At 38.0% G+C, this 9,939-nt stretch overlaps 1 protein-coding gene across 1 annotated transcript; it reads left to right on the plus strand.

Annotated features, from left to right (window-relative positions):
• The first annotated feature begins 1,152 nt into the window (after nt 1-1,152).
• LOC112291762 (DExH-box ATP-dependent RNA helicase DExH9) lies at nt 1,153-8,937 on the plus strand. Its single transcript, XM_024539626.3, has 14 exons — nt 1,153-1,574; nt 2,443-2,643; nt 2,838-3,056; nt 3,359-3,700; nt 4,306-4,410; nt 4,854-4,964; nt 5,314-5,564; nt 5,744-5,867; nt 6,127-6,289; nt 6,514-6,797; nt 7,215-7,361; nt 7,635-7,867; nt 8,085-8,349; nt 8,560-8,937. The coding sequence occupies exons 1-14, from the start codon at nt 1,254-1,256 to the stop codon at nt 8,836-8,838; spliced, it is 3,045 nt and encodes a 1,014-aa protein (XP_024395394.1). The 5' UTR covers nt 1,153-1,253; the 3' UTR covers nt 8,839-8,937.
• The last annotated feature ends 1,002 nt before the right edge of the window (nt 8,938-9,939 follow it).

Raw genomic sequence — 9,939 nt, forward strand, 5'->3', positions numbered from 1 at the left:
GAATGTGAAAAAACTAAGTTAAATTAATTTAATGTCATAAGAAATAACTTTCAAAGAAGGAGAACCATACTAGAATGATTATTGTCTATCCGTATATTCTTAAATTAAATCTGAAAATTTCTTTAAAACTTTAATTTTAAACAAAAAATCGTAAATACAAGTTGTTATGCTAAATCAAATGTCCACATTTATAAACTACAGTTTTACTACAAACTATGCTAAGCCAATCACGTTAAAATTTAAGATATTTTCTTATAATTTTGTGATTAATATTTAATCTAAAATTTTTATTTTGTGAAATTATATATATACATACATATATAAAAATTAAAGGTGTTTTTTTTATGAATTTTTATCCATCCAAATGATTAAACATATATTTGTGCATCTATCCATTTATTTGTATGTTTATGCATCTTACAATTTATCAATTTTTTTGACATGTCTTACAAGCTTATCAATCTCCATTGTATTGTTATATATATATATATATATATATATATATATTTCCTTAAAGTTCTAAGAAATGTGAGGAAATGTCTATTGAATCATTTTAATGACCTTTTAAAAGATTACAAAGAAACTAAAGAGCTAGAAAATCTAAAGTATATGACCTAATGAATATCAACTTTGTAATTTTAAACACTAAGATAAGAAAAAATTAATAAAGAAGAAACTTTTGTATTAATACATCAATTTTAAGGAAATTTTGCAAGGCATTGGTTGTCAATTTTTTCATAAAATTTTCTCTAATAATATCTAAAATTAAATTTAAAAAATAATATCAAATTTATCAATTCACAAATATATCCAATTGAATAAACAAAAAAAATTAAACATAGAACCTAAAAAAAATAGAAGAAGGGATTTAAAAAATAATAATAATAATAATTTTTTTTAATACTTGTATTGACCTTGGAAGGGTATTGAAAATAAATAGTACCATGAGGGCTTGTTATTAATTTAGGTAGAAATCCAAGGCACGCATGATAAATAATCTGCTTGAGACTTATGTGAAGATTTATCAAGGCAGGATGAAGAATAAGCCGGATGAATGGTGGATCCACCTTCGTTACTTTTCGGCGTGCTCTAAGTTTTCTTTAAAGTAAAAGCGATTCCGCAAACCCCTAAACCCCAAGCCCTAATTGGGACGCGAGAGTCGAGGTTTGGGTGAAGAGAAAAACTGTGAAGATCGAAGGTTTGTGTTTTGCGTGGGGGGGTTTTGGATTTTTCTTCGAGCTGCAGTTGCAGCTATGGCGACTTCGAAGCGGAAAGCGGAAGAGGATGCTGAGCGCGACGACCCTGCTGGGAAGCTAGCGCGGCTGCCGGAGCCTGAAAACGATGTTGAGGATGATGCTGCAGCTGCTGAAGACGGGGAGGAGGAGCCTGCAGCCAACGGCAATGGAAATCGCTATGTCGCGTGTTTGCATGAGGTTTCGTATCCCGAGGGATATGATCATGCGAATGGAGGAGAGCGTCTGGCTCCGGCCAAGCCTGCGAAGGAGTATCCGTTCACGCTTGATCCGTTCCAGAGAGAGGCCATTCGGTGCCTTGAAGCCGGAGAATCTGTCCTGGTAAACTTCCTGTGATACCTTCTGCTGTCGTTGAGGTTTTTAATTGTGTGGATTGGTTGTATCCTCCTCTGTAATTCAGAACATGTTGGTTGTGCCCCCCGCGTGAGCTGGAAATTATGCCCTGGAACTTGCATTGTTAACGTAGTTTATTCCATATAATCACTCAAATGTTGTCTTCATAGTTTCGCAAGTCAAGACACTTTGAATTCGAAGTTCACAAGTATGTGTACTCTGGTTGCCCTCTTAAATTATGTTGCAGTCATAATTTCTGGCTGGTTATCGCTGGATCCAACTTTGGCTCTATCTTTCGCTTCTCCATCAAGCAGACGTATCTATGAGTGATTCGGTTTTTAACCTTTCTGCTGTGTTTCTCAAGTGTCACAAACCGGGGAGCTTGAGGTTGGTGTTGTTTATTCGAGGCAATTTTCTATTCTAGCCATGTGCTACCCGCTGTTTTGTTTCTTTTCGTGACAGAGCAGCGACCTTGTCTTATTGTGTTATTGTTAACTCGCAATTGGCACATTTGTTCAGCATCGTACTTGAACTGCAGTATATATTTTGGATTTTCCTTTTAACTAGGATTCTATGTGCTTTGCACTAATGCAAGGGACTTATTCATCTTGCACAGTTTCAAATCTGGATATTTAATGTTTATCGAAGTACAAGTTGACACGGCAGAAGCTTGATAGTCTTAATAGCTGATGAAAGAGTTTTACAAACATTAATATCTGATGACTGAGATTACAGGTCCTGAAGTAAGAGTCGGAGCTTGGATGCTGCTGAAGTGTGCCTCATATTTTGATTTTCAAAGCAATTCGGCGTTAGATTATTTGCAAGATAGAGCTTCTTATGATTCCGTTGTACACAGGTATCTGCACACACATCTGCTGGGAAAACGGTTGTTGCGGAGTATGCTATTGCCATGGCACTTCGTGACAAACAGAGGGTGGTCTATACCTCTCCTATTAAGGCTTTGAGTAATCAGAAGTATAGAGAGATGTTGGAGGAATTCACTGATGTAGGCCTTATGACTGGAGATGTGACGATTTCTCCAAATGCTTCTTGCCTGGTATGCGATCCCCGTTTGTCATTCACCAAACCTATTTGAGTCTTAGCTTTTGGAGCTATATATTTGAAGTGCTTTGCTTTCTCTAAATTAAGTTTTTAACCTAGTATATTGTAGACTGCACATTTGATTCTTCATGTGCTCAGTGATTTGGTATTGTAAACTGAAGATTTAGATTGAACTTGTATGGACTCCAGGTGATGACTACAGAAATTTTACGAAGCATGCAATACAGAGGTTCAGAGGTGAACAGAGAAGTGGCATGGATCATTTTTGATGAAGTTCACTACATGCGAGATCGGGAAAGGGGTGTTGTGTGGGAAGAGAGCATTGCAATGGCACCCAAGAATGCGCGCTTTGTGTTCCTATCTGCTACTGTACCAAATGCTAAGGAGTTCGCAGATTGGGTAGCGAAGGTGGGATTCATCTGATGTCTGTTTCTACCTATTTTTCTCCAAAAAACGATGTGATGGATATGTCTTGTATTTGTTTTCCGAGATATCACTTAGAGATTTCATTGAATTTAATTGAAGTTAATAAGAATGTAGCGTTGTAAGATATGATAGGTAAAGCTTGGTTAGATATGGCACTGTCTTTTGGTTGTAGAAGTTAAGTTACTTGGCAGGTTTGCACCCGAACATGATCTTTCACTGTAAAAGTCTGCATACAGTTGTGTTTTTTTTGCTGGGTTTTTACATGCCTCATCTGGTAACTGCAGGTACACAAACAGCCCTGTCACATTGTATACACTGATTACCGACCCACTCCACTTCAACATTATATTTATCCAGCTGGGGGTGATGGCTTATACATGGTTGTCGATGAAAAGGCTGTTTTTCGAGATTCCAGCTTTCAGAAAGCTGTAAATGCTCTTTCGTCTAATGCTGGAGGTGATGGTTCCAAGAAAAACAATGGAAAGACACAAAAAGGAGGGAAGGGTGGAGTACCTGCAGAACCAAGTGATATGTTCAAGATTGTCAAGATGATCATGCAGCGACAATTTGATCCTGTTATTGTTTTCAGTTTCAGTAAACGCAATTGTGAAGAGAACGCTAATCAGGTTCATAATTGGTCATTTCAACCAATCTCGCGTTTGTACAGTAGCCATATGTTGTTTATTTATTTGTTATAGCAAATGTGAATTCCAAATTTCAAAGGAATTACCGAAAGATTATTTTTCAAATTAAATAATATATTTTCTTCCAAATTATATATATATATATATATATATATATATTTCTATTTTGTGAAGTTGTTGGTAAAATATAATAAAACTGTTAAACATTAATACACTTGCTTTTTATTTTATTTGTTTGGTTTATTCTGAATGTTAGGATTATCTGTTAATAATGCGTTAGATAAAAATAATATTAGGCTAAAGCCAATTATAGGGCTTTAAAGTTTACACTGAAAACATGATATAGTAGATAATTTAACTCTTTTATAATTTTTTATATTATTTTCTCGAGATTTTTTTATTTTATATATTTTATTTTTATTGATAGTGGAATATGTTCTAATACAAGTATTTGACTGTGCTGTTTTGTTTGAGCTGTATGTTGATGTGCCTGGAATACGAATACGCAGTCTGCAATGCACACTATTTTGGTTTATGTTACATAGAGTTTGTATTGGTGCTGATCATTGCTGAACTCTTCGCTGCAGATGGCCAAGCTAGATCTCAACGATGAGAACGAAAAGAAGTTGGTGGATGGTGTATTTTGGAATGCTATGGACAATTTATCGGATGATGACAAAAAGCTTCCTCAGGTGTATACTCTTTCTTGTAAACATTTCAAGAGCTGTCGATCCATCACAAAATTGTTGGATTTTACCTGACTACATCATGCGCCACATGCTTTTGTATTTGATTTTTTCTGTAATGAGCATGATACTGTTTTTCTTTTACTTTTGCCCTGAGGGTATCTTTAACTCAGCATTTTACGAGCTGTTTCTTGTTCTGGGAGTGTCCAGTTATTGAGGGAGTTTTGTTGTAAATTTCTGAATTATTTATTGCAATATTTCAGTACTATCTAGTAGCCATGTTCGGAGTTGGAGCCTTTTGACCAATGATATGTCCCCACATACTTGATTATAAACATGTAAAGAAGATGAAGAGGAAGAAGAAAAAGGAAAATGGTAGGATGTGTTAAGCGGCTGAGAATGTTTCTGCAAAATTTTGAAATCTGACCAGGATCTTGCACTTAAATCAGGTTTCTCATCTACTTCCATTACTGAAGCGCGGAATTGGTGTGCATCACTCTGGCTTACTTCCAATTCTTAAAGAAGTTATTGAGATTCTATTTCAAGAAGGTCTCCTCAAGGTGATTGCTTGTACCTCATTCCCTGAGGTTTTTTCGTTTCACGAAACAAACTTCGGCCAATTCCATAAGTAGTGGTTGTGTTTTTGTTTTCCATTTACGTATTTTTTACTAGTTAACGTGCCTGCTCATTTCTTCGCAAGTTTTGGTGTATATTAGAATCTGATACTTGATGGTTTATTCATGTGTGAGTCGTACTGGCTGTCTAAAAGATTTCCACCTCCAATTTTAGAAGTGTCATAATGGCTTTTTCGAGAAAATAAGTTTGTGATACTACTGATGTGAGTTGCATTCAATTCAGGTAAGTGTTAGGAAAGGAGCTGGTGGATAACATTGTCTTTGTGGTGGGCAGTGCTTATTTGCAACAGAAACATTCAGTATAGGCTTGAACATGCCAGCCAAAACTGTTGTATTTACCAACGTTCGTAAGTTTGATGGGGACAAATTTCGATGGATTTCCAGTGGGGAATACATTCAGATGAGTGGTCGTGCTGGACGGCGTGGACTGGATGATCGGGGTATATGCATTCTCATGCTTGACGAGAAGCTTGAGCCCGCCATTGCTAAAGACATGATCAAAGGGGCTGCAGATCCTTTGAACAGGTGATCGCTATTTTTTTTATTTTACATGGTTTGTTTTCTGCTAAATAATTATCGAAAAGGCTGGGGCGTGGAATACATTTGCGTGAATCATATGTTCCTTCTTTTTTCATTATCACTTTGCCCTTTACTATAATTCTTGTACAGTACGTTTCTAGCACTAAATTGACTTGTGATGACAGTGCGTTCCATTTGAGTTACAACATGCTGCTCAATCAGATGCGGAGTGAAGAAAGTAATCCGGAGGAGCTCCTCCGACGGTCTTTTCATCAGTTTCAGTGTGATCGTGCTTTACCAAAGCTTCAGGCAAATTGCTTTTATTTCTCCTCTGTGATTCTGGTTTCTTGAACTAGATACTTGCTTATGAGATCGCGTCAGTGACATGATATATTTGGTTGTGTCTTTTCATAATGACGATGTCAGCCTTTTATGATCCCTTATTTCTCAAAAATCTCTTTGGAATCTTGTCTGAGTTGAAATTAGTTGATATCTACAAGTTCGTTAGAAGATTATGGAGATCTGAGGGTTATATTTAAATTGGAAGGTTTATTTTTGTGTAGAGCAGAAACGGGTGAAAGACATGGATGAGGAGCGTCAAAACATAGTGATTGAAGAGGAGGATCAAGTTAAAGACTATCGCAATTTATTAGAGCAACTCTATAGTTTAAGAGCAGACATTCGAAGCATTGCTTTTGCTCCCCGTTATAGCTTACCCTACTTACAACCAGGTTATCTTTCCCCGTCGTCCACCTCAAGCACACGTTCTAAAGAGTTGGTTTTTGTCTTTCTTTTTATGTTACGTTAAGTCTTTCAGGAATTCAACCTGCATTGCTCAACAGTATTTAATGTTTGAATGAATGACAAGTCGTTATTACCTTCAAGTACGATGGTTGAGTAAGTTGTGAATCTTAAATGAAGTGGTTACATCGCTAACTTTGCTTCTTTTGGCCAGGTCGCTTGGTTCAAATAGCACGAGCTACAAATCAAGATGACCTCACAGTTCCTGTCAAAAAGGTTACCCCTGTATGGGGCGTTATCGTCAACTTCGAAAAAGTTCAAACCGCGGCCAAAGAGTCCTTTGATGGAGAGAGTCAAGGTCCTAGTGAAACTAAGTTCAAGGTGGATATACTGGCGAATTGTAAAACTGTTGAGGATGAAGGTCGAACCAAGTTAGTGCAACCTGTTTCTTTGAATGAAACAGGCGAACCTGCGGTTGTTTCTCTGCCACTGAATCAGGTTCGCTGACATAGAACTATCCTAGTGTATGTGTTGTATTGGTTACAATAAGTAGCGCTTGTATTTCAAGATCTGTAGTTGTGTTCATAGTCTTGAATTTTAGGTTAGTGAAGCTGCTCTCTCTCTCTCTCTCTCTCTCTCTCTCTCTCTCTCTCTCTCCCTCTCTCTCTTTGATTCTTGTTGTATGTCTTGATGACCGTTGTTTGAATGCCCACCTCAATCTTCAAGTGTAGCCATAAATTGGATTTATGAGTGCATACATCTTTGCTTAAACGACCTCTCCTGGAGTGGGGTTGTGCTTCAGATATGTGCTCACTTCACAAATCCTCGCAATAGCATCAGTTCGATTACCTTGTCCTCTTGTTTAAGCAGTTGGGCGACAATCCTCAAATGATTCATAATTTGGTTATTGTGCAGATCGAGCACCTAAGCGTTGTCCGAATATTTATTCCGAAGGACTTGCGACCTGTTGAAGCTCGTGAAAGATGTCTGAGAACAGTTATTGAGGTGTTGCGGCGCTTCCCAGAAGGGCCGCAGTTGCTGGATCCTGAAGATGATATGGAGGTATTTGTGCAAGGAGTTGAGGGCCAATTGAAGAGAATGACGTTCACTGCTGCTTTTATATTTTTGTTCAGTGTAAATGTTCCTGTGTGGTATCTGGAAGAAGTAGAGGTTGGGTGTTCATCATACTCTTTAAAGTTGAATCATCAAGAGCTTTTGGGATGTCTTGCGCTGAGTGCATCTGTCCATGCCCTATTGGTGAATTGCAGCTCACTGCTGAGTGGCCACTTGTTATTTTTCATCTCCTCAAGTCACAATTTTATATTTAATCCGCAGGTAAAAAATGATTCATACAAAAAAGCAGTACGGAGAGCAGAAGCAGTTGAAGCTTTGTTAGAAAAGCACGCATTGGCAGATTCGCCAACGTTGGAACCCAGATTACGTGCTTTGGGACAAAAAGAAGCTTTGACATCAAAAATACGAATAGCCCGTAAGGATGTCCGTGCAGCAACTACTTTAGTCTTCAAGGATGAACTTAAGGCAAGGCGTCGTGTGTTGAGGCGATTGGGGTAAGCATTCACTAATAGTTGTTGCTAATTGTGGTCTGGCATAGTCGCAGAGACGCCGTTTGTTCGCTCTCATTTCATGCATATGCTGCCACTAAAGTTGTCCTATTCACTAAAAATACTAATGTAGGTTTTGACTATGAGACATAGTTTATGATTATGAGCTCGATAATAATCTCCCCAAATCTTATTCCCTCGTGTTAACGTTTTGGGAGCACAGATATGCAACAGCGGAAGAGGTGGTAGAGCTGAAGGGCAGGGTGGCATGTGAAATTAGCAGCGCTGATGAGCTCGTTTTAACAGAGCTTATGTTTGGTGGAGTCTTCAACGATAGCACTGTGGAGCAAATTGTTGCATTACTTTCATGCTTGGTATGGCAGGAAAAGCTCAAGTCAATGGCAAAGCTTCCAGAGGAGCTTGCAGGCATATATGCTCAACTTCGGGAGGTTGCCCGGCGTGTTGGCAAAGTTCAAGTTGAATGCAAGGTAATGATACTCCAACGGCCTTTTTTAAAAATATTCAGCTTGTGTAGGTGCATGATCTAGTTAGACTTGAAGGTAAATGTATTTTTCTGGTACAAGAGACAAGCTTCAAGGCCTTGGAGCTTTTTCACTTCTTCCAGTGTATCAGACCACGTCATGTATGTATCGAGCCTGGTTTTCTGTACTTATTAAGAGTGCGTGATCGTTTGGCAGATGGCCGTAGATGTCGAAGAGTACGTGAACTCATTCAGACCGGATATAATGGAGCTGGTCTACGCTTGGTGCAAAGGCGCCAAGTTCATTGACGTCATGAAGCTTGCTCAAGTCTTTGAAGGCAGTCTCATTCGGGCGCTGAGACGCTTAGAAGAGGTCCTCCAACAACTCCTACTGGCTGCTCGTGCAATTGGCGAACTTGATCTCGAGGCTAAATTTGAGGAAGCATCAACTAGGATTAAAAGAGATATTGTGTTCGCGGCCTCATTATATTTGTAATTTACTACGTTAGAATGAGCTACTGGTCCCTAAACTCCGCGTATTGCTTCTTCTTGGGAAGATTACCTCATTTAATCTGTAATTCTCTCTATCGAGTAACGCTTCCTGTGTCGTGACATGCACATCAACATTGAGCTCCTGATATTAGCTACCAACTAGTGAGCAAGTGAATATTTGTCGCTGCGTTCGTGAAGTGTGTTTATGAATGAGGAAGGTCAGGTGCACTGCCTTGAGGATAGTGATCCAGTGAAAAGTGGAAACTCATGAAAGGAGCATTTTTATGTCAAGGCTGACTGGAAGCCGGGCGTGAATGAGATTCAGAGCGTTAATACACCATGTTTTAAGTAGCATTCATTTTGAAAGAAACTAAGTCGCTTCATTGAGACTTTTCCATGATATACTTGTCAAACTGCCCATTCTTCTTACTAATACAACAAAGGAAGATTATGTCCCAGGTGACGGGTAGTTCGGCATTTTTTTCGCTTAGCCCAAACCTTCAACAAACTCTTTGTACTGTGAATTCTACCTTAGAGACTTATTGAGCTGTGGTTATAGTTCTTTGCGATTTATAAATTTGCAGGACCTGTAAGTATTGAATTGTATGTAGAGTGTAGTGCTTCTCTTGCAGGATTCTTCACCTGGTAAATTTGCAGGCTGTAGTTTCTTTCTTTTCACTGCAGGCATAATGGAGCTTTTGAACTTGATACTTTTGGCCAACAATTCATTGGAAGGTTTGACGCTGCGTTTACAATCGTGGATCTGAACTACCAAGTGTTTGTAACTATATTCCACAATTTGTCCTTTTTACATGGTGGACGTAAGATGCCAAAATCATTATATTTAATATTCTACAAAACATGCAAAACCTCTGTAAATAGCCCTTGATATATTCAATGAATTTTATATCAATTAACTATATCTTTGAAAGCTTGAAAACATGTTACAAATGTAAAATTTGGCACTCAATTGGTCACATTATATTGTCTTTGTCATTTTTATTAAATTTATCTTAACTTTTACAAATTAGTTGCAATAATAAAGTGACATTACATTTTATTATTTCTTGATTTTTTAAATAAACAATTATAATACAAAGTAATG

This window comes from Physcomitrium patens, chromosome 14, assembly GCF_059467195.1.
Source record: "Physcomitrium patens ecotype Gransden chromosome 14, ASM5946719v1, whole genome shotgun sequence".
NCBI lineage: Eukaryota > Viridiplantae > Streptophyta > Bryopsida > Funariales > Funariaceae > Physcomitrium > Physcomitrium patens.